At 34.8% G+C, this 25755-nt stretch overlaps 1 protein-coding gene across 1 annotated transcript in view; it reads right to left on the reverse strand.

Moving 5' to 3' along the window:
• FANCL (FA complementation group L) overlaps positions 1–25755 on the reverse strand; it is a 74488-nt gene that overhangs the window by 25481 nt on the left and 23252 nt on the right. The window contains exons 5-7 of the mRNA XM_044663361.1: positions 20510–20610; positions 11433–11529; positions 4316–4384 (exon numbers count right to left, since the gene is read on the reverse strand). Coding sequence (XP_044519296.1) covers positions 4316–4384; positions 11433–11529; positions 20510–20610 — 267 coding nt within the window. The remainder of the gene's footprint in view (positions 1–4315; positions 4385–11432; positions 11530–20509; positions 20611–25755) is intronic.

A 25755-nucleotide genomic window follows, 5' to 3' on the forward strand; every position in this document is an offset into this window, starting at 1 on the left:
AGCAGGGATTGCAAAATGTCAAAAAATGAATATTAAAAATGATATCTACATGTAATCTGGAAAAAGTAAAAAAAATTTTTTAAAAGAACTGAAACAGCACACTAAATGCTATACTTATCTGTAGCTAACAAATGATGAACTTAGTGAGATTCTAGTATTCTTTTTCTGTAATAAAAATAACAAATTCCTTGACCTAAGAATGATAAACTAGCAATACCCATGCTAATGAAAGAGCTCATCAGTACATATAACACTAACCATCATATCGCCAAACTTCAGGATAACCTGTCTCAAATTTTATTTGCCATATTCATGGCAAGAAGGGAATAAAACATTTCATCTACTGAAATCCAACTCAAACAGCCTCTTCATTTTGTGGCAAAGTCCTGGAAATATTTACAAAAAGAGTTAGTGATAGAGACATTAAATCAGCTTCTTCTGACTTCTAGGATGTCTGCTTTCTTTTCTGCCACATCTCCTTTTCAATAATAGTACTTATAGGGCAGCTGGGTAGCTCAGTGGAGTGAGAGTCAGGCCTAGAGACAGGAGGTCCTAGGTTCAAACCCGGCCTCAGCCACTTCCCAGCTGTGTGGCCCTGGGCAAGTCACTTGACCCCCATTGCCCACCCTTACCACTCTTCCACCTATGAGACAATACACCGAAAAGTACAAGGGTTAAAAAAAAATAATAATAATAGTACTTATAGTAATCCAAAATTAAATGTCTTATCTACTTCAACATATTTCAAGAGCCCATGATTTTATTGATATGGGTATCTCTTTCATCAACGTGGCCACAACTCTACTATATTATTAAAAGGTTTCAGGAGTTATGGCTGAAAAAGGCCAAACTCTGGTGGCCAACCTGGTAACAAGTCTCTCCAAATTTGGCGAGGCAGTCTTTAACCAACATCTTCAGTTTGGTAGGACTTGCAAGAGTTTCTATCACATTGGCCCAGCCTTTTGAAATGAGATGATCACATCCATAGGATAATGAGCACCTGAGCAGGACTTCAGTGGTAGAAATTTCTTAATTACTTAAGAGAAACAACAGAGACAAAAGAGAGCGTGGATTCTTAAATGATTTTTGTGTTGTTTGGGGGCTGGTGAAAACTATGGACTCCTCAAAATGATATTTTAAAATGCATAAATTACCCAAAAAATGGAATATGTTGATGTCTATCTCTCTACATATAGTTATAAACAAACCTATGTGCATATAATGTGTGTATATATATCTTTAATTTTTTCATATTATGTTGATATAATTTTTAATGTTTTCTGACATTTTGAAGTCCACATTCTTTCCCTCCCTCCCACCCCTCCTTCTTCCCCAAGGAGGAATATGATATAGGTTGTACATATATTATCATATAACACATATTTCCATGTTTTTCATGTTGTGAAACAAGACATATTGCTTACACTGGAGAAAAATTCATGGAGGAAATAAAGTGAAGAATGGTATGCTTCAATCTGCATTCGGATTCCATCTGTTCCTATATGGAGGTGGATATCCTTTTCCTTTTGGAGTCCCATGGAGTTGTCCTGGATCCTTGTCTTGTGGATAATAGTTCAGTCATTCACAGTTGATCATCATACTTTGTTGTTGTTACTATGCTCAATGTTCTCCTGTTTCTGCTTATTTCATATCAGTCTCTTCAGGGTTTTTTATGATTATATGGTTTATGATTTCTTATTGCACGACAGTATTCCATTATGAGCATTTCCTTAATTTGTTCAGCCATTCCCCAATTCATGGACATCGCTTCAGTTACCAGCTTTTAGTCACCACAAAAAGTGGGCTATAAATATTTTTGTAGAGGGAGTTTCTTTTTCCCTATCTTTAATTTTTTTGGGATACAGACTTAGTGGTGGTATTGCTAGATCAAAGGGTAGGCACAGTGTTATGGTATATATGTTTTAATTCATAGACCTGAGTCTAAGAACCCCTATGAAGGAAAGAGAAAATGGTTCTCCAGTAATAAAATCATGCAAGGAAGCAGAAGATAAATATAGTAGCAATCACAGGAAGACCACTGAGAAGGGTGCATAACTATAGAGATAATTAGCAGGATAGATAAATGGAAGCCAAGTTTATTTCAGAAGCAGCGTAGAATAGTGGATAAGAAGTTAGTCTTGGAGTAAGAAGGATCTGGATTCAAGTTTTGCTCAAGACACAAATTGGTTGTGCAGTACTAGGCACTTAATTTCTGAATTCCCCAGATAACTGTCTAAGACATTAAACTGAAAGGCTAGGTACTGATTTGTACTGGTACAGTAAATTTCCTTAACAAGAATTCCCTAAAGTCAAGCTGATGGCACAGTGGATAGAGTGTTGGACCTAGAATCAGGCAGACGTGTTCAAATCAGAAACCTACTAGCTTTGTGGCCCAGGGTAAGACATGTAAACCTCTCTTTGCTTTAGTTTCCTCAAATGTAAAATGGAGATAATAACAGCACCTATCTCCCAGAGTTCTTGGGAGGTTATATGAGATATTTGTAAAAGCACCTGGCATATGATAGGCACTATATAAATGCTTATTCTTTCCCTACCTACCTATTTATTCCAATTGAATCACTCATCTAATATAAAAACTTCTAACTAGAAGTTTTATTTTTCAGTAAAAATGAGTTGTATTCCTAGTCAGAAAAAAGCAGCTCATTCTTTCCAGATAATATTTATGTAAACTGAGGTAAAGGACAGTCACAGGACTTATTCATGTTCATGTAATTAAGTCTGTGGCTGAGCTGTAAACAAAATCCAGGATATCTAACTACTCCTTGGCTGCTCTAACTAATGGATAATACCCTCTGCTATATAATAGAACTGTTTTCTTTAATTACAAATATTTTATTCACCATCATCAGCCAGAGGCTTTTTCATTAGGTTCTTACATTTGTGATATTATTCTAAGAAAATCAGATTTTTACGGCCTATTGTAACATATTAGGCCTGAAAATACCAAGAACCTGTGGCAAGTTGACTTGTCCTAGGCTGAACTATTTTAATAGAACATGTGCAAGAAATATTCTGATTCCTGAATCCAAGTGTGGTCAAAGACCCCATCAGTGTACATTGATTTTGATATAACCACTATGTCCTTGACATTGCTATACCCTAAGATCTCAAAAGAATCATTAGATTCATGGCTTCATCAGTTACTGATTTCCCCAGAAGAACCTAAGTAGAGAATGGCCAGCACCAGAGTTTGAGGCTGGTTTGGGTTTGTTTGTTGCATTTTGATTTTTTAAACACAAAGAGCTACATATTGGGAAATGAGCATGATAGGCTGCTTATATGTTAAAATGGATTAAAAAAATCCATTGGGTTAATGAAAAAAGTAAATAACTGAAATAAGTATATGCTCAAACCCTTGTCATTGAGAAGCACTTTGTGTTTATTTGGCACATATAACAGCAGCAGAGGCAGCGGCAGCAGCGCTGCCCTTGGTGCTGATTTCTTACTACTCTAAATGTCTCCTCCGAGCCAGAATACACTGGCTGTTGCTGATCACGCTGTGAGACACCTGCACTGGCTACTAGGCTTGTCATGACGCACAAAACCCTACCATCTTCAGCTTGACATTGTGCAAGTTATAATTATTCATCCAAATGAATATGTCAGAGCAGCAGCAGCAGACCTCTCATCAGAGCAAAAGAAAAATACATCAAAACATTATCAACTCAGCAGGAAGACAGGGACCATAAGGAAAATTACCCATTTTTAATATGGATGCCACAAAGCCATGTCTATTATTTTAGAAAAAGAAAAGAAAAGAAAGATCTTCCAAATTTAAAGTCCAGGAACACTAAAACAGAACTTGAAAATAGGTAAGAACAGCTAGTTTTTTAAAAATCAATTACCTAAAATCTATCTAAATTATCCTTAATGAGATTTTGCCACTATATTGTAGCAGTGGCATTTCTGTTGTTTCAAGTCTTACCAGTATTTCCACTAACGATGACCTGGAAATGTTAAATTTAAAAAAATAAAAAATAAAGCCTATCTAAATAGAATTTGTGTGCCAAATGTCTCTATTAGCCAGGGAAATGGAACATTCTGTAAAATTAACCTGATAGTATTTCTACTTTCAAGGCCAAAACTCTTATTTCCAAAACTCAGCAGCTCCTAAAGAGTCTCAGAATTACTTCTAACTTTACAAAAACCCTTTAAATTTTTTCTTACAAAACCACATAAATTATTAGAACATTGATTTTATTCCCTATACAAACAAGCAAGATGAAGAATACAAATATAAATATATTTTTCAAAATGAGTGAAACTGTGTAGCTAATGGAAAAAAAAGACTTACCTGTGGTGTCCAGGAAACAGAAAAAGGAAGCGGTAAATCCACATAGCACTCCGGTGATTCCATCGGATACTGTGAAAAAAAAAATGACAACTTCAACCATTCCTGTTCCTTTTTCTCTGTTGTTCAGGTTATGAGGCTTCCATTAAAATAGAACAGAAAACTTGACTATTTCAAATTCAAGAGTTTTATATATAAATTTCAATCTGGCAATCTCAGAAAGCTTCTGATATTATGTAAACAAGTTTTACCAGGGGATTGTAAGTTGCATGGAGGCAGAGGTTGTGTTATCTAAACTTTGTTTTTTCCCAAAGCAACTTGGGAAATTCATAATAACTATCTGTTGAAATCTCTTAAAACAATGAATAAATATAAATAGATGTGGAAGGAAAATGAAAATAATAAAGATCAATTTTTAATAAAAATATGATTTTTCATATTGACACACTTGTATCTTAAGACAAAAGATGAGATTAGTTTATACGAAATCAGATAATTTGGAAGCATATTAGAAAAGATAAAAATAATGATAGGGAAAAAAAGAATGCAAACACTCATCCTTTCGGGGTTGATAAAGTATGAAATCTGAAACTGATCTGACGTTAATAGTATCCTAAAATTAATCTTACAAAATGAGGTTTTTCTAGAAAGGAAAGGCTCTCTAACACACTCTGATAAAGAATAGGGATTAAAGCATCCAAAGAAAGCCACAGAACCTTTCTAGGTTTTTAGATTAGGTAAAGAGAATCACATCTTGGAGAGTTAAGTAGAATACAGTACTTACATCTTAAGAATCCTTTATAGCTAATTAATAACAATATTTTTTTCATTATTTTCTCTGAAGGAGATTGAATTTCAGGAAAAAAATGTTTTCTGATAAAAACATATATACTGTTTTTGTATTTTCTATTAACTTCCTTTTCTACTTCCCAATTTTAAGTATTTTCTTGGATGAGCACAGACACTAACAAGAATTTGAATGGAAATTTATTATTTATCCAAAAAGATCTAAGTACTAAAATGAAGATTTTTCTCTACTGAATGGTATACAAAGAAAAGCACTGATTAAAGCCTAACTGTTGGTAACTTACAATCTAAAATGAATTAATTTCAAAAAATATTTATTGATATCACTGATGTAAACTGATATGTGGAATGATTCAAAAGAAAAATATCAAGCAGCTTTGATATGAAGTAGTAAGAAGAGCCAAGTGACAGTCAAATCTTGATTGATTAGGTTAATGGAGGGTAACAGCAATACAGATACCCTGAATCTCGGATGGTACAAAAATCACTTATAATTAGCACTGGAGAATATTTCTGTATTACCTTCTGATAAATATATTTGACTTTTTGATCATTCAGATGATTTTAAAAAATAATAAAAGTATGCTGTAAGGCCCTCAAATACTTAAAAAGGGGCAAGTATTTAGTTTCCTAATTTTGTGTACTATAGCTGGCTGGAAATAGTTCATCAATAAAGATCAACTCTCATATTGAAACAAAGGACCAATCAAATATAGCAAGTAGGCCAAAAAGTTTACATTAAATATATAGCATTCATGGTTTTGGCCATAAATGGAAATAAGTGTACATAGGTTACTGTGTCAAGTAGAAAAAACATGTCATCTTATCAGAAAGAAATTTTTTTTATAAACTATAAGACTATGTTCTGTGTGAAAGTACCTGAGAAAAGTTATAAATGACTTAGAAAGAAAAATTTGGAAAATGAGAGGCAAATATGATGGAATTTTCAGATAAGTTTTGAGGCTTCAACAAAAGCCTAAACAGCTTAACTATTTTTCTTCCATTTCTGTTTCTTTCTTTTTCTTCTCCTCCTCCTCCTTCTCCTCCTTCTCCTTCTCCTTCTCCTTCTCCTTCTTCTTCTTTTAAATTTTATAATAAAAACCCTTACCTTCCGTCTTGGAGTGTATTGGCTCCAAGGCAAAAAAGTGGTAAGGGCTAGGCAAGTGACTTGCCCAGGATCACACACCTAGTCCACTTCTGTTTCTATATAATCTTTTGTAAAATGAACAAGACAGCCTTAAACAAAATTTAAATAAATAAATAATAACAAAGTGAAAAAAACTCATTAACCTCTCTCAAACTTTCAGGTCTCTAAAAGATCAAAATGAATTTTTTTTAAGTTTTGAATTCAATTAATTTTCTACATTTGTTTATTCGTTGAAATCTAATGCCAAGCTATTTTTTCTATCTGTCTTATAAAGATTAGGGTTGTTGCTCATCTCCACACACCCAGCCATTTCTTTGGGTTCTAGAAATATAGTTCAAGAACTTTAAATCTTACTTTCTAATTTAAGTTTTAACCTTAGTTTTGAAAGATACTCTTTCTTTTTTACCTTTTTCATGACAGATAAGAATGTGCTTGGAACTGATCAGACTTATTTAGCGTGTAACTTCTCATACACCTATCATTGAAACAGATTGTCAAGTCCAAGGAGAGAGTTCTCACGACACAAGACATTATAATCTCTGTAGCAGGAAACCATGTTTTGAAAAAGTGTCATTTTTACATGTTGAATGTATGAATTATATATTGTACGTTATATACAGTGGATCTATTTTCCTTTCAGTACTTTTGATGTTAGAATAAACAATATAATGTAAGGAAGATAAGGAAGAAAGGTGTAGCACATAAGAATAGCATTGTAATTACTCTGACATTCTTTTCACAAAAGTTTCTGCTTTAAAAAAGCAGCTACAACTTCAATAGGCTTTCAATTTAGAGCGAAGCAAAGAAAAAAATGAATTAAATGCTGAATCTTATAATTTGGATGGTATCCTGTCAAACAACCTTATGCCTAAATATAATCTAGGTACAAGAGGACATATTAGGTCTGACAAAAGAAACAAAGTTCATCCCTCCAGGACCTCTGCCTGATTTAACAAACCAAGTAATTCTTGTTCTACTTCTGAAAGCAAAAATACTTGCAAACAAATTGGCAGAAAGTGTTTTCATATCAAACTATCACCACCTTCAAAAAATAAAAGCACATATCATGAATAGGTTTGCTCAGGGAAACATTAAATAGTTCACAGGGGCATTTTATCAAACTTCATCTACCACACTGAAAAAAAAAAAATTACAGTTACAGAAGACTCAGAGCTAGTTTAAGAGCCAGTAAAATTAATACAAAAATAAGAACCCTGTTATACCCATTTTAGGATACTTTACCTGTAGCTGTAAATATCTTGGGAACACAGAGTTGTGCAATTCAAAGCACTTTACTGAATTTCAAGGCATCTTTTCAAAGTAACTTTGGATACTTTTATATGACATAATCACAGAATTATTGTCCAATTCTTGACTTGAGTTTTTTACTTTGAAGTTTAAATGACTAAAAAGATCTAAGGGTCATAATATATTTCTTCAGATATCATTGAAACATCCACTTTACAATGACCAAATACTTTCCTAGGAAATGAAACATGATGACTATTATAATGCAATATTTGATTAAGTATAAATGGCAGCAGTTGCTATAGAATCATAGGCATCTCTTAGACTTTAAGAAAGGCTTTTTCCTCAAAGAAAACTCAACATAAAATTTTTGTCTTGTAATCTTAGCCCTTTATCTCCTGATTCTTTGATTGTATAGCCTCAAGTGGTACAGCTGTGTTCCTGTGGTAAGGAAATACAAAGCAGGGTGACTCTGGGGGATATGACCACCCAAGATCCTCACCTGCTATTAATTTTTTTGGCAGGGAATCCTTATTTTCCTTAAGTTTAAACTAAAAATTGAGTCTGTCCTTTGAAATTAAAAAGGTCACTTTACTGATAAATCCTAGATGACTAATAGAAAATAAAAACATGAAAAGATACTTTTAAAACAACAGTGTAAAATTTTTTGGGTGCTTTTCATGTGTGTGTATATGTGTGCTCATGTGTTTCAGGAGAGTCAATCTGTACTATCAAAAGGGTAAAAATGGAAATTTTTCTTTCTCTTTATTCTCAGGTAGGTATCATCTTGAGCTTAGTTGCATTTAGTTTAAAATAGCTTTGAAGTATTTAGGCTTGATAAAGGGTGTTTGAACAAAATTTTTGTGAGAATGATAACTTGTCATTTCAACTCCAGTAGATATAGTAGTATTTAATTTCTATATTCTTTGAGGCTATTCGGTAACATTCTAGCAAACTTAGGTTCGTATTTTCCATATTTAGTAAAAAGAAGGTATATTAATTTATATGGCAGGCTATTATTTTCAGGTTTACAAAAATAACTTTCACCTTTCTCCCATATCCTATAACTCAAGCTTGAACTGATGATTTGCATCGTACATTTTAAATAGACAGTTGCATCTATCGTTGCATAACTGACATTCTGGGGCCCAAATATCTCTAAAAGAGAAACTTACAACTACTTTTATTGAGCTTCTATTTAAGCTGAATTAAACTGAGTCTTTGAGGTCCTAATAAATAATCCCATTTACCACCAGAAACAACAACTTCTGACTTCTTTTCTTTCCAGATGAAAGAAATTATGATCTCTTAAATCATCACCAATTCCCAGAATCTCATTTTTACTTAAGAACTCTACTATCAAAGCTGGTGGCTACTCAAAAAAGCCCTTCTGACATATTATAATTCTCTTAATTAGTTTATTTTTTAAACCCTTATTTTCTGTTTTAGAATCAATATCAAGTATTGGTTCTAATGCAGAAGAGCAGTAAGGGGTAGGCAATGTGACTTACCCAGAGTCACACAGGTAGGAAGTATCTGAGGTTAAATTTGAACCCAGAATCTCCCATCTCTGGGCCTGGTGCTCAATCCACTGACCCACCTACCTGTCTCCATCTTTATTAGTTTCCTATTATATTATAGGAGATATGTAAAGAATGATAATCAGTAAAACCAAACACCATTTTCAATCTTTTCAACAACAAATACTCTTTTTTTTTTTTTTATAAACAAATAGGGTTTCAGTAAAACTCTTGGTGGCTATCTATTCTTGAAGATAAAAATACTTTCACCTATCTTGGGAGAGTATTCCTGATAACTAAAATGGAAAGTGAAGTCATTTTATCCTAATTAAAACACAACTGCTAAGCTTCTCTTAAAAATAACATTACTGGGGGGGCAGCTGGGTCGCTCAGTGGATTGAGAGCCAGGCCTAGAGACGGGAGGTCCTAGGTTCAAATCCGGCCTCAGACACTTCCCAGCTGTGTGACCCTGGGCAAGTCACTTGACCCCCATTGCCTACCCTTACCACTCTTCCACCTATAAGTCAATACACAGAAGTTAAGGGTTTAAAATTAAAAAAAAAATAACATTACTCCCCATTTATTCTCTCTTACAGCTTTAATAACACTTGGTTTTAAAATTATACCCTAATATTCAAAATTAAAGGGAAAGAAGGAAGGGAAGAGAAGAGAGTGAGAGAAAAAGCAAGGTGATAGAGCCTGATAAACGGAGTGATTTCTCAACATGTCTTATATGGGCACCATCAGATATCAAATTTCTGTGTCACCCAGCACACATTTTATATATTAATTTTCTCTTGTGGCAAGCTTAAATGCCAGACACATTTTTAAAAAGGACAAACACAATTGATCTTTTCATCACTACAATCTTCTGAAATAGAGTTGATTGATGACTACTAGGTACAATAAAAAACTTACATGGCCTGATTTTCTTCATAGTCTAATGTTTCCCTAGTTATTACTATGCAAGTCTCTAATCTGCAGAAAACTGTCTTTTCCAATTATTATTCAAAACCTACATTCTAGGACCATCAAAATAAAGTAAAATAGCATTGTTCTGGGTCAGTAAACTGAACATGTTGTTATTGAGTATTATTGATTGCCAATATGCTAAGAATTCTTATGGCAGGCATGATCTGCCTAAAGTCTTTACAATATACAAAGTGGAAAAAAAAATCAGGACTACAAAACACAAAGGAAACAGGGAGAAGAAAGGAAATTTGCAGGGGGAATATAGGCAAAGGGGAACAAAGAGTGGCTATTCCAGAGCACGTGGCGGGCTCAAGTTGTCAGCAGTGACCCAGGAGGTCTGAGCCAAGGACTCCAGATCAGTGAAGCTCCAGCAAGTAAGGCTGACAAAGCTTCCAATGCACTGCTCTTAAGCAATTTCCTACCAAGAACATGTAAACGTAGATTAAGGTGTGACCAATGCCAGGGCTTGTGTTTCCATATAGGAACACATTCGATTTGCACAGGCTGACTGACCCCTTTCTTCATACATATTACCTAGACATGCCTATATTGGCAATACTTTCAATGCTACCATTTCAATATGCACACAGAATCTGTGTTCTAATATATAAGCAACACATATGTATTAGACATCATTCTAAAACATATCAGCCAGTTCAAATGAGTTCCAAGGAGTTTGATAAGGAACTCTTGGTGACAACATTGCTCCAAAGCTTTTTAATAATCCAAATAGTCAGGTAACTATTTAAATCCATATTTTCATTTGCAACTCAAAAGAAGTTTCTATAAAACACTGTGACCTATAAAAATGCCTATTTAAAAAAATAGTTGATCACCAATGAGCACTTATTGAATTGCTCACTATATAGAGAATAAAATGGGGAAGGTATCATTTACATCATAATTCAAAGAATTCTCAAACTTTAATATTTTAAATTTTAAATTTTCTTAAAATAAAGTAACTTCTCTACTATGCTGTGCCTGTGTGAATCCCCAGTTCTTAAACTGACTTTAAAAAGCCATCAAATCACTAATATTCATTTTAAAGTTAATCAGTCCTTAAGAAAACAGTAAGAAGTCAATTCATTGAAATGAGAAAGAAGAAGAAATCCCCAAAATAGTTTTCTCAGAATAACCAGCCCAGCTTAGATACTTGGTGGTGCCACACTGGAAAGAAGCCTGGATATGGAGTTAGAAGAAGACCTGAGTTCGTCTTGTCTCCATCCATTTACACGATCCTACATAAAATACTAAACCGATACTCAGTGTCAGCTCATTCATATAGAAGGCAGAGATCATTTTGCTCTCCCTGCCTCTCAGATTATTATGAAGAAAGTACTTTTCTCTTAATCACCAAACTGTTAAAGTAAAATAAACTATTCCTACCATGTCAATGATAACTGCTGAAATGAAAACAAAACTTCACCTTTGCCTTCAGCTTGAGAGTGATTAGATGCTCTCTCCCAGAAGTGTCTTTGGCTTTTAGCTTGATGGTACTAAAGGAAGTATCCACATACACAAGTCTGTGGAAGAAAGAGAAAATGATGATCACATTTAGTAGAATTACAATTTGAATTTTTTTTTCTGCGCTCCTATTAATCTATTACAAATATTAATCAGAGGCAGTCCTGCGTGGCAGCCATTTCTGCGGCTGCAGATTTACTGCTGTTAATACACCGGCCTGGTGCTTAATGCAGTCATATATCTCCGGGTTATTTACAATGTGTGTCAAGGCTCACGCTGTGGTCAGTGAGCACCATGTTTCAGTTTTCCATCACTGGAACCTTTGGCACACACAGCATGTTCCTGTCAACCTCTACTTAGGTACACATTAAACTTCCTGTCAAACTCTTTGATCCATTTCTGCAGTTTCATACAGTAGGAGCCTTTTATGGTTTTTTTTTTATTTGTTTTTCTCCTCGATGAACTTCTCCTTTATTATCAATACTGTTCTTGTAGACTATCTGGCTAATATTAGTTCATATACACAAACTAATCGACCAAGGAAAATGCTATACAAGCATAGGTACAACCCGACTTATTTCCAATGAATTTTCCTTTGTAAAAAAAGTTTTATTCAATGCACTTTCAATATACAGAAGTATATTCAATATACTTCTCACACTTAACCTATGTCCATGTAAGTAATATTTTAAACATATAACATAAGCACAGTTGTTTTGATTTTAAGTTGCTACAGAAACATGAATTTCTTACAATGGAGACCAATACACTTTGAAATACATCATTCTGTGGAAATATGGTCCCCTGAGTAGTATAAGCTACTGCCAAAAAGGTTCAAATTTAGCAGTATATTTACTAGTGAACTGGGCATGCGGATATTTTTTGACATTTTTACAATACCATTCTCTTGTAAAGATAAAAAGCAGTCTAAGAGTATTGCACAACTTATCACCTAGACTGATGGCAAGACCCATTAGAGTTCAAAACTAGCATTAGCCTCCTGACCTATGTAACAATTTTTTTTATACCATTATATGTGAGTCCAGTCACTTGAGCTGGCATGCTGGGAAAATGGCTTTTTTGCAAGAGATGCTGGGCAAGGAATTGTGGTGCTCTCTTTTCTCTTCTGAAAAATAGATCTCAACCAAAGAGGGCACAAAGTCTTAGAAAAAGTGAAAGAAGAAAAACAATTTGCAACCCATGGTTCTAAACTTTAACATACAATATTAAAATATAAAAAAGACATTCTTTAAAAATTATCTCCACATATGCTCATCAATAATCTCACTGCCTTCCCCAATGCCACTCCTGGCAGTCAAATGCCAAATATTCATTTATTCTTCAGGAGAATTTATTGACATGATGTCAACTATCTATCCAGATATTTGGTAATATCTGGCAATTTGGAGGCATCCAAATGAGAGAATAACCTCTTTTTCATTCCATATGTTTTTTTCAGCAAAGTACAAAGCTGCCTTAACCACAGATATGCAGACAGATGCTCAAATAAACTTACTTAAAATGTTTATGGAATGAGGAAAAATAAGTTTTTACTATATACCAAAAGAAAAGCCTACAAATAAAAAAAATATCTTGCTCTCACATTTTAAGTAGAAGAAACAATATACCCAGAACTTTGCTACAATGAAAACGGAAATGTCTGTTGATCCTTAAAGTGCACAAAGTCATTGTACATTTTAAAATTATAGAAATGATCTTTTGGAATTTTAAAAACTGTCACCTGTAGTGGCCCACTATTAAAATTTCAAAGATGAAAACAAGTTATCATTATTATTACATATTGCTATTCAATTATTATATACTGTGATTAATATGCTGCATTTTTGTTGTACCAGTAATGATTCAGGCATCTGGCAAAAATTTAAAGAGGGGAAAATATCTGGGGATCTTTTTTGAAGCCCCTTCTTTATATACAGGCCTGCTGATTTTAAATGGCTATTATAATTGAATATATTATATTATAAATGACTAATTACAACATTGCAATTATGTGTATATTTTTGTTATCTTATTTATGTTTTCAAGATGAATTGAAGCTAACCTTGTTGCTAAAGCTGAATCCATTTCTACTATAGAAAGACCACTGAGAGACTTAGCAACATAATTTGAAAAACCATGGTCTATTAACAAGGACTAAGGGATTCATTTCACAAATCAGGTAATGAAAAAAGTCTATAAAACTCTCCAAATTCCTCCTCCTCCATAACTCTTTCCTCTCTTCTTCATCTCCTTTTTATGTGTTATCTTCTTCTGTTAGAATATTTGAAGGCAAGGACTGTTTTTCTTTTTGCTTCTATTTATTTTTCCAGAACTTAGCACAGTGCTTGGCACACTGTAAAAGATTTATTAAATGCTGACTAGACAATGGAAAAGAAGGCAGGCTCGTGAGAGGTAGCTTATAGCGGCCAAAAATAAGAGAAAGAACATTGTTTGTGTTTTTACTTATTAAAGAGAGGTGTCCATTTTGTTTACCCGGACAAGACTTAAAGATGGGGTTAGCAGAAAGAGCAGAGAGTGTGGCAGGCAGAGTGAGGCAGTAGCTAGGTGCTGGCCATTGGAGTTAGAAGACCCGGGCTAAAATAAGGCCTCAGACCATTTGTTACTAGATGTGTGACTCTGGACTCATTACCAGACTACTCCATGTTTCAGGTTCTTCATTTTTCCATAAGGTCTATCTTGAATTCTTACTGCTAACTGAAAAGAGGCAGCTTTATTTTCCTTTTGCTATAGGATTTCATCTTCTGTTTCATAATTACTATAAAATGTGAGGGGGGCACAGGTTTCTTCTGATTTTACAAGAACTCTAGGACTTCTCTCAAAGAAGATGCTTGTACCTTTAAAAAATAACACACCTCTGAGAGATATGGCCAGATAGTAATGTAAAAGTAGAGAGAATTTTTTTCCTTCCATGTCAGGACACATAATCCTTCTATGGAAGAGAAAAACCTAAAATGCTGAGCTGTTGAATTAAAAGGGAGATCTCAACTGCTTTACTAAGTAAAATATCTGTTAAGAGAGTCTCCTTTATCAGAGCTGAATCCCTTCATAATCTGAAAGCATGTGCTTGTTAGAGAAAATGAGTTTCTTATCCATTTCCAAAGATGGTTGTACCAAAAAGTTATCTGATGCCTTCTCTTATGGGAAACACTTGTAGGTAACCTAAATATTACTGGGTTTAGAGAAAGGGGACTGACTGGGCAGGAATAACAGACTGGACTAACAAACTAGGGAAACACAAACCCCACCAAAGTACAAGGAATGGAAATTATGGATTGTCAGTTGCTACCAACTGCAACCACAGATCCACCTAGCCTGGGAGTCTGTGAAACTAACAAGTGAGTAGACTGGGACCAAAGAATTATAAAAATACAGGTTTAATACAGACTATAGGATTGGAGATGATAGGAGAGGTCACACTTAACCTAGAACCCTAAGGATCAAACTCAGGGTTAAAAGTTGAAGATCTGGGAAATCCCTACACTATACTAAATAGGCAGCTAAGACACAAGGGACAAATGGGATCTTACGTAGATGGTCAATAGATCTTGATCAGAAGTAGTCCAAGTATACTCCAAGAGCACAGGAACCAGCCAAATAACTCTTCAGAGAAAAATCAGGGAGATTGACTTTGCTTGTCCACCAAGCAAGTCAGAAATCTCAACCTTTACTCCTTGATCCTGCTAGTTGTAAGGTCTCAGGTGTTGCTTAAAGATACCCAAATCCACAGGTCTCTCAGGTCAGTGGTTTCCCAACTCCTTCAAAATCCCAACTGCTTTTTTGAGAGAGTCCACTGTGTTCCAGTTTAGAATCTCAGCTCCTATCTGTCTGTCTAAGCTTCCAAAATACTTTAAAACCTATTTTCCTCTTACACTTCAACTCTGGGATGTTCCCACTGCTGAAATGGACATTTCATTTATTGATAACTCTGATATTCTCAGTTATTTCTTTAAAAAGCCACTTACAAAAATACATGGGGAGAAATGGAGAAGAAACTATCTAGCCCTCTATGAGCATCATTCACTTCTAAAATTCAATATAAAATCCTAGACATCCTATCCACATATATCTATATAGACTGATTTTAGGAATCAATATAAAACTCTGTGCATCCTATCCATATAGGCAGGCCCTTTCATCTGCCTCTGTGAAGAATAAAGATGTTTTTACTTTAATTTATTTCCACATTCAGGAACCCACAAAAATAAGTTCAGCTTTTGATTCTTTTCCACTGTCATCAAAATTTATAATGTATTAAAAAAAAGAAAAAAAGATGTCAGGGTGGAAGTCAGATTAGATAACCAATCTACCACACTTAAAATAAAGAAAGTTCCACACTCTGATATTACATATGACCAAGTGAGAACATGTCTGGATTACTTACTAGGTTCAAAACAAGATCTAAACACTTGGATTGGCAAAGGTGCCTGGTTATGCCTTCAGAAGCTGCTATAAAACAAATGAACTGTTTGGAGTCAGAACATTGAATGTCTGGCATAAGATAGAATATTCTAGAGATGTGTCTGAGAAGGAACATCTTGAGGGGGAAGAGAGAGGAATGGTTCGGTCTCTGCTTTGGACTCTGCCTCCTCTCCCTCTTCTTCTGAAGAGAACTTTATGAACTTCAAAGGTTCAGAGGATTTGGGACTTTCCATTCATTCTCCCATCTGGGTCTTAGTAGCATTCCTGGGAAACCAAGTCTTGGTGGCAACTTCTTCATCAGGAGCCAAGGACAGAGTGGACATGGATTCAAAGCTTATTGGTGGTATGACCCTGGGTAAGTTGTTTAACCTCTCTCTGTCTCAGCTTCCTCATCTGTAAAATGGGGATCACAAAGGGACCTACCTCCCAGGGTTGTCATAAAGATCAAATGAGATAAAAATTATAAAGTTCTTAGTCCAATGCCTGTCAGAGTAAACACTGTAGAATAATTATATTATATTATTATTCTTGGTGGTTATTATTACAAAGAGCTCAACACAAAAATTACACAGTACCTACAGGAAGCATCTTGAAGATTCCAGCAAAAGGACTTTGTCCTTTTGCAGAAGATAGAACCTACATTCCCTTGGATCCTAGATATACGGGTAGGAAAGTGTTTCACAAGTGCGAGGAGTGGGGAGGAAGGAATGTTTTGAACCAACCTTTTTTTTTTTTTTTTTTTTTTTTTTTTTTTTAGTAAACCCTTTTAGAAAATATTTTTCCTAATTGAGTCAGTAATAATTTATATATCATTAAATCAGGGAGCACAATGGTGGGGGCTCCCCCTAACCTCTAGGGACACAGTAGCCACACTCTGTGAACTTGACCTTCAGTGTAGGGGGATGAAGTCAGAGTAGCATGTGCTACAAAGAAATATTTCAACCAACTGACAACAATGACTCTCTAAAATAAAATTACCAATTTTTAAATTTAAAAAGAGCCAAAAAACAGAATGAACCCAGTGGAAATGAACTTCAGCTACAAGGGTGGGGAGAGAAAGAACATAAATCATGTAACCATGGGAAATTTTTCTAAAAAATAAAAAAAAATTTTGACCATAAAAAAAACAAAAACAGAATGACTATCTTATACCATTATACTGTTTTGAAATTCCCTAAATCAGGAGAGAACTCTACTCTTGAATTTAGGAAGAAATGGAATGTATATCCTTATATTTGGTTCAAGTTAAGAAACATTAAATTGCTGCTAGTTCTGTGCTAAGCTTGGGGCTTACATCTACTTAAAGAAATACAGCATTATTAAAAAACAAATTAAAAAACCAGATAATTTGAGAAGGGAGGTAGATTCAGTAAAGATTTCAGGTAAAAGGGGGTACCTGAGTGAGTTGTGAAGCATACTAAGGTTTCAAGAGACAGAGGTAAGGAGCGAATGAGTTCTAGACATGGGGGAGAAGAGTCTGTAAAATGTCAGGAAGGATGAAGACAGAACATTCAGTGAGTAGGCCAAGTTAAACTAGAACCTAGAGTACATGAAGAATGATGTGAAATTATTATTTATTTAACGGGACAGTGGGAGGCTATAAATGCCAGGCTGAAGGGTTTATCTTTCATTTGAGAGGTAACAGGGCAGTGCTGAAGATTTATGAATTGGGGATGGTCGTGGTAAAGCTTGGCTCTTTGTAATATTAATTTGGTAGCTTGGTGGAGAATAGTTGGAGAAGGAAGAGATTGTAGGCATGTAAACCAATTAGGAAGCTATTGTAATATTTCAGGGAAGAGACGAGGGCCTAACCAAAAGGTGTGGTTAAGCAAGTGTAGTGTTGACAGATAAGAAGGATGTTGCAAAAGTAAAATCAACAAGAGCTGGAACTAAATTAGAAGGAAGAATCAGGACAACTGAGACCATGAATGTGGGTGAATGGAAGGAAAGTAAGAGACTGGGGACTTTAGGAGAGAAGTGAGTTTGGGAAGGAAGATAAGTTTCAATCCAACAAGCACTTATTAAATATCAACTTTGTGCTGGGGAGCCAAGATGAAACAAAAAACAATTCTTTCCCTCAAGCAGTTTTAGTTCAATAGGATGAAAATCTTGTACAAATTTTCCCAAATAATAATATATTCTAGCTAACATCATAATTCTGAAAAGTCCTCAAGTTTACAATCATTGGAGTTAGTCATTCAAATTATTATGTGCCAAGGACTCAAAATAAATTGGGTCAGATATAGAAAATCAAGCAGTATACCAAAAAGAAAAACTCCCCACTTCCTTTCCATTCATTGCTTAGAAACTGGCTTCCACTAATGAACTAAACTGACTCTCCTGCTAAAGATATCATTATAACCAGATTTACTAATCTCTTTAAATCCTCACTTTGACCCTTCAATTGCATTTGACAGCGTTGATCAACCTTTCCTTGAAACTGTCTCACTAGGCTTTCATGGCACTGAACTCTCCTGGTTCTGTTCCAACCTTCCTACAAAGCACAATCTTTAATGTTCTCTTTTCCAGTTACATTTACATACTTATAATCCATTCTCAGTTTAAATTATAGCTTCTACGCTCATGGTTAACAAATCTGTATCTACAATCCCATACTCTCTACCTAATTTCCAATTCCAAGTCTCTACCTTCTCCTGGGACATGTTTTCTGAGATGCCCTGTTATGGCTTTAAATTCAACTTTATGAAGAATAAAATCAACAGCTCTTTTCCTAATCTTTAAACTCCTACCTTGTCAGAAGCAACAGCATTTTCTATGATCCCATAAATGAAATCTTGAAGTGATCTTAGAGTCAAAAAAGAACACTGAATTTGGCAATCTTCCTCTGCCACTTTCTACTTGGGTGTCCTTAGCAATTTATACAGAGTCTCATTTTCTTATTGGTAAAATGATAAGTTTAAACTCCCTATAATAAGTCACTTAGAGAATATTAGCCAAGGCTTCCATAAATATACCAGCATTAGAAGTCACAGCCACGTTAATTTTATTGCACATACAAAGTAGAACAAAAAGAAGATTATATGTGAACCTGTGAATTATAAGGAAGGATGCAGAAATAAATTGGTCATACAGTAAGAACAGTGAAGAACAAATAGACAAAGTCAGTAGAAATGGAGGAAGATGTCTAGAACATGAGATGGACAACCTAGATTGATTTCTTTGAGAAGTTGACAGGCACAAATAGGTGATGATCTGCATAGTTGGAGGGACTCCCAAACGGATGAGATCCCAGCTTCATTTGAGTATGATAATCCTTAAGTTCAGTCTAAGAAGAGGATAAGTAAAGTATAGCAACTCCATATGGAGATCAGGACTTGAGGGAGCCCTTGCCAGGTGGTGAGCTGGACTTCTTCAGACAGTAATTCTAGGATACCTAGCTAGGCAGTATTTTCTACTTCTTTCCTACATCTCTCTCTTTTACTATATATTAAACTAAATTGCTTAAAGCTACTATCAGCTATTCTGACTTAAGAAATTAATTTTATAAACAGTGACCACAATCTTATCTCTTCTAACTCTTATATTTGTCAAATTCATTTTTACCCTTACATTTATTGGCAACTAATTTTAATTGTTACAAGTCTTAATATTATTTAACAAAAACATGCTCACAGTTAAGTTCTGCAATGACTGAAATTCTCAAGAAACAATATTTATTAATTTTAAGTTAATTTATTAATTGACTGCTCAAGAAAATCTAAACTGGCCCATAAACTCCCTCAATAATCTTGACAAGTATCCAAGAAAGCAAGTGGGGCCAAAGAGGACATGGCAAAAGAGCAATTGAAGGAAAAGAGAGTGGGGCAAAAGAAAGAGCAAGAGCTCTTCTCTAAGCCAATATATACCCCTTTTGGCCTCCACCACTCAGTCCCTCCCCTGGACACTCCAATACATCTTTGACTGGCAAGCAGCCACTGAAGAGGGGGACTTAGAGACCCCAACTCCTCTCTCATTATTTCATCACAGAAAGAGGTGTATTTTAAACACACCACCAACAAGCTCTTTCCCTATCACAAGAGTAGGTCACTGCACTCCAACATAGAGTCAAGACTTGCTGAGAGTTCTTATTTACAGAGAAATAAGGAAGGGGTCTCCACCCAGCCTTAAACAAAGGGCATCCCAGTGAGAAGCCTTGAGGCTGGAAGTAAATTACTTTACCTTAGAAGCTGGCTGACCTTCAAAACCCAAGGTTTATGAAAGGTTTCATATAAAAATAATTACAATTCAATATTAATTTTCCACAGTTCTATTCTGATACCCCAGAGTCACATGGAGGCAGCTCCTAGTTCTGAAAAGCTATGCTAATGGAGCAATAGTGGCAGCTGCTTTGGAGCTAAAAGGCTTTAAATGTCGGTCCAACAATGGACAATGTCTTGGATCCATGTGTAAAAAGTCTCATCACTAGGTTGGCCATTACCAGTATTGATCACAAAGAGGCATATCTATTAATCACAGCAACTCTCAAAGATTACCCACTAAGTCAAAATGCATTAGGATATGTGTCAGTGAAGGGATTATCCACTACAACGAAATCATAGATGTCTGCAATGTTGAAGAAATATTAAATAATAAACATACTTATCCCAACCCAGAGCTTCTATTTCTTCAACAAGACACGAGTAGTACTGAGGAGGAGGTGGCAGTGCATACAGCTCTTGTTTATTCTTCAGTGCAACTTCCTGTTTAAAGAAAAAGACAAACACATATACATAGATTTCATTAAAATTCTCTGGGCTAATCCAAAAGACTATCATTTGACTTAGACACAGTCTCAGTTGTGGTGAAACATGGGGAAGCTTAAGAATTTATCAGGTGAAAAAGAAAGTCAGTAAGGATGCTAGGAGTGGGATTTAAGATTTCAGAACATTCACCATCCATTAAATATTGCTCAGACCATCAAAAAAGTACATCTTGAAAAGAAATGCCCTCTTCTACTTCTCTTCATCCTTTTGAAAATATCAAGGGCAAAAAAGTAACTCATGAAATGCTCCAAGTGACTTCATTGTCACAAAGGTAGGAACTCAATTTTTCAGTCAATTTGTGTACCTTTTCCCTTTAGTATATTCTTATCCAAAAAATAAAAGAAACAAAATAGCCAATAATTATTTTCATTCTCCATGTCCTAATTCTTTCCATTTGTTGGGTCTTGTACCTTAATATAATATTTTCTCCCTCCTAAGCAAGGCACTTCAGCATTCAACAATAATTCAGAAGTGATATGGAAAAAATTATACCTACACATCAATGATGACAGCTGATAGATAGCATTTATATAGCATATTCAAGATTGCAAAGTACTTCACAAATATTATTTCCTTATAGCACTCCTGGAATATAGATGCTATTATTATCCCCATTTTACATACAAGAAAACTGAGGCAAGCAGAGATTAAGTAACTTGCCCAGGGTCATATAACCAAAGCTAAAGCTAAATTTGAACTCAGGTCTTCCTAAATCCAGGTCCTGTAGCACACTATCCATTGTACTATCTAAAGGTCAAGAGAATAAGAGGAAGTCCCCCACATCTCAAAACACAGAATGGAATCCATATGGAAGATCCATAAGATAACATTGACAAGAATCATATGGTCTAAATTGGCATGGTTTCCTCTAAGCACCACTTGGAGGAAAGAACCCTATCACTGAGTACCATAACAGTGATCCACTGGAATGAATCATGGCTACATTACTCTATCAGTTTCTCTAGGGAGATATAATCAAAAACTACAACTAAAATTTATAAAGAAAACAAGATCAAAATCAACAACGATGGAGCAGTTGGCATTAAGAATGATCAGTGCTCCATTTCAAAGTTGCTAACGTTTACAAATTTGGCATTTGAAAAAAATATTTTAAGTTACTCTCAATTTTATTGACTGTAAGAAATATTTACAAATTACTTTGGTGTTCACGTTGTCAGAAAAGCCAGAAGGCATTATGAAAGTGTAGGAGTGCAACAGAAGGAGGAAAGGAATTGACAAGAAAAACATTGGGGATGAGACAGAAAATTTAAGTTTTTAGAAGAAAAAAAAAAAGCCAACATGGGAAGGAAAGAGAAAAAAAGGAAAAGTGAGCTATTGAGTTTTAACCTTTATGTTCTAGTGATACCAGCACGACCCTAGGCATATTATAACAGCTTACTGCTTCGAAGGCAATCCTGAATGCTAAATTACGGCAACTATTTATCTGTATTGTTAGAAGGAATTTCCTCCCTAGAAAGAAGATCCCTATACAAATGAAATCATGGGTCTGGTGAAAAAAAGCAACACCAGAAAATGTATTTTCATACTATTCTTGGGATCCTTCCATGCGGCAAAGGTATTATTCTCCCTGGAAAATTATTATGGAATGATGACAATTGACAGAAATTATAGATTTACAACAGCAATTTACATTTTCAACAACCCCACTGTATTTATTATTTTGGAAAACAAAGTTTTAAAACTAACCACCAAAATGACATTTCTAGTACTAAAACTACTCTAAGATGAAAGCACATTGTGAAGTTAATAGAGGCAGTGTGGCCTAGCAGAGGTAGTGGACTTGGCTAGGAAGACTCTGGTTCAAATCTAAAGAAACTTATTAACTGCATGACGTTGGGCAAATCACTTATCTTTCCATCCCTGACGTTGGTGGGATGCTATGATCACTAATAGTTCTAAATCTATGATCCTACAAGAGATAGGATGGGAGAGTGGGGGAAATGAAAAACACAGGATTTGAAATATTCTGTTATTCCCTGTAGGAAGCTATGACCTCTCCAGGCCTCATTTTCTCATCTGTAAAATGGAAGCATGGAGGTCACTTGTAGTGCAATAAAACCTACTGACGATATGTACAACTAGAAGCTTATCTTTTTTAGACAACTTCATAAAATTTACATTTTTAAATCTGATTATAAAATTTGATTTGTTTTTATTAGCTATGTGCTTCCCTGAGTGTAAGGAACTCAAGGAAAGGTAAGCTGCTTTACTAAGGTAGATCTGCCATAGCTTGCAGAGGTAGAGTTGCACTGCCCCATATAATATAGGCAATATAGAATGGGGATGAAATATGATCATTAGTCTTCCTATCCCAGAGGCCAACTCCGTCTCCAAAATGCCACACTGATTTCTATGAAATATGTTTAATACTGTGCTAAAAAACACAAAAACCCAAAAGTACAATTTTTTTTTGTTGATATGAGGTGTGGAATTAGGATTTGCTCCCCAAAACTCTCTTTTGCAGCTTCCCATCTTCATTCTGATCTTACTTCCTGGATGTTTTGGAGATAAAGTTGGGAGTGTAGCTCCGCCCTGCTCCCTTCTCCCTTCTCCCAGAAACCTGGCTGTGAAGGCTGGGTGAGAGAAAGGCAGGAGAATTTTACCCACATGCTTTTTACTTAGGCTTTCTAATTTTGTTCTTTTATTTCTTCTACTTCAAGTGATTATTAATAAATATTATAAAATATAATACTTGGAGTTATTGGACATTAATTTAAATTTTAGAGAGAAATAAGTAATATGTTTACTTTATTTAAAAATGTCATTGCTAGGGGGTAGCTGGGTAGCTCAGTAGAGTGAGAGTCAGGCCTAGAGACAGGAGGTCCTAGGTTCAAACCCGGCCTCAGCCACTTCCCAGCTGTGTGACCCTGGGCAAGTCACTTGACCCCCATTGCCCACCCTTACCACTCTTCCACCTATGAGCCAATACACCGAAGTACAAGGGTTAAAAAAAAAAATGTCATTGCTACTGAAAATTCAGATTTTATTCAGAAAGACTATAAACTACTGAAATCCAAAACTCCTTATTACTTAATAACAATAATATGAACTCATTTATATATAACATTTTCAAGATCATGAGGTGCATTGCAAATAATAAGCTTGTGAGTTAAGTAGCACAAAGTATTACTGTCTATACTTTGCAAATGAGAAAACCAAATTTCTTAGAGATTAAATAACTTGCCTCTTGTCACACTGGTGAGAAATGAACTTAAATCTTTAGAATTTCCTATTTCCACTATATCATACTACCAACCAATAAGAAAATAATCACTGTCACCAACCCCTTACTAAAACACTATCATCAGACTAGATTTTCTTTGTAGTTTTTTTTTATTTTTTTAAGATGTCTATAATCACAAAAATTAGTATTATGATTAAGACTGCATAAGATAGGAAGGGAAGACCAAATAATCCTCTGATGAAGTTGCCAAAGTACTCTCTAGGTTTTAAAAAGTAGGGCTCAGAATAATCAAACTTCATTAGTCCCTCTATATTAAAAGTAATTTCTTACAAAAAAGCCAGGTCTATTTTCTATGGCTTAAAAAAGAGGCTAAGCCAATCTTTCTCAGAGTTTATTCTCCTCAGCTAGAGAGACCAATCATAACCCAAAGATACCATATACCTTTTCAGAACTTCATATGCAGTCCAGGATACAAGCACAAAAGAAAAATAAATGCTCATTACAAATTATATTGATGTACTGATGAACAGAAATGTCTTTTGGAGGAAAAATGATATGATAATAGGGAGAGCAATGAAGGCATTCAAACTCTTATAATTGAATGGCAATGTAAAAAAAAAATGTTCATAGCAAAGTATTCACAGATTAGTCCGTGATCTGGGATGATCTCCCTAGCTCTTCAGTCTCCACATTAAAATTAAAAGAAGCAACTACCAGGAAGAGAGATGGAATCCAATTGAGGGAGGGCATAATAACTTAAAGATAGTATAAAATTATACAGTTACTTTGATGCCAATCAATATAAATTTGATAACTGTTTAAATCATTAAAATCAATCACATCCTAATTTCTTCAATAGTGATGAATCTCATCACCTTATTAGAAACCCCCCAAATCTTCATACTTCTTACATTCTTAGAGAGCACTAGGTCTTATTTGCACAATAGCATCAGAACTCTCCAGTTGCTTTTTTTAAACAAGAACTCTAAGCTTGAAAGGACCATATTTTCACATACAGATGTTTATGAAACATATCATCTTAAATATTCCATTCAACTTGGAAACATGCATCAGTAGTTCTAAAGGCAACTGAGCCACTTCTGTATTTATAGAAAGATGGCAAATTTAAAATTTTTTATACTAAACTAAAACAGGCCATATTATAGTTTTCCATCTCTTTAATATAATCATTATTTCTTTAGATTAAGTAATAATTACAGTGGTGACTGATGGCTTAGGTAGTAAATAGAATTATTTTGCATAATGACTGCCTAATACAACAAAGCTATATGGTTTTAATATAATTCTCATTTACATTTAATTTATTTGCATCATGCTATATTGATTTGTAAAGATTTCATTTTTTAATTCTCCTGATTTTACTAAGAAAAAAAGGAAACTTTCCTCAGAGAAGTTAATTTTTATTTTTACAGCTCAAACTTCTCAATATTTTACTACTAATATATGTTGAATATAAGACTAAAAGGAGAGAACAGCTAAGTGGCTCAGTGAGATGGGTTCAAATCTGGGCTTGGAAACTTCCTAGCTGTGTGACCCTGGACAAGTCACTTAACCTCCACTGCTAAGCCCTTACCCCTCTTCTGCCTTGGAACTAATACTCAGTATTTATTCTAAGACAGAAGGTAAGAGTTTAAAAACAAAAGGATTATAATGAAATAAATCATTAAGGTGTTTATGACAATACCTCTTTTTAAAAGCATTTGTTCTAATTAATGTGAATATAAATAAAAATCTCTATATCTTAAGACATATATGTATATGTGTGTATATACATATATATACATGCATATCAAGAGAGAGAGAGAGAGAAAGAGAGAGAGGGAGAGAGAGAGAGAAAGAGAGAGAGAGAGAGAGAG

This window comes from Gracilinanus agilis, chromosome 2, assembly GCF_016433145.1.
Source record: "Gracilinanus agilis isolate LMUSP501 chromosome 2, AgileGrace, whole genome shotgun sequence".
Classification (NCBI taxonomy): Eukaryota; Metazoa; Chordata; class Mammalia; order Didelphimorphia; family Didelphidae; genus Gracilinanus; species Gracilinanus agilis.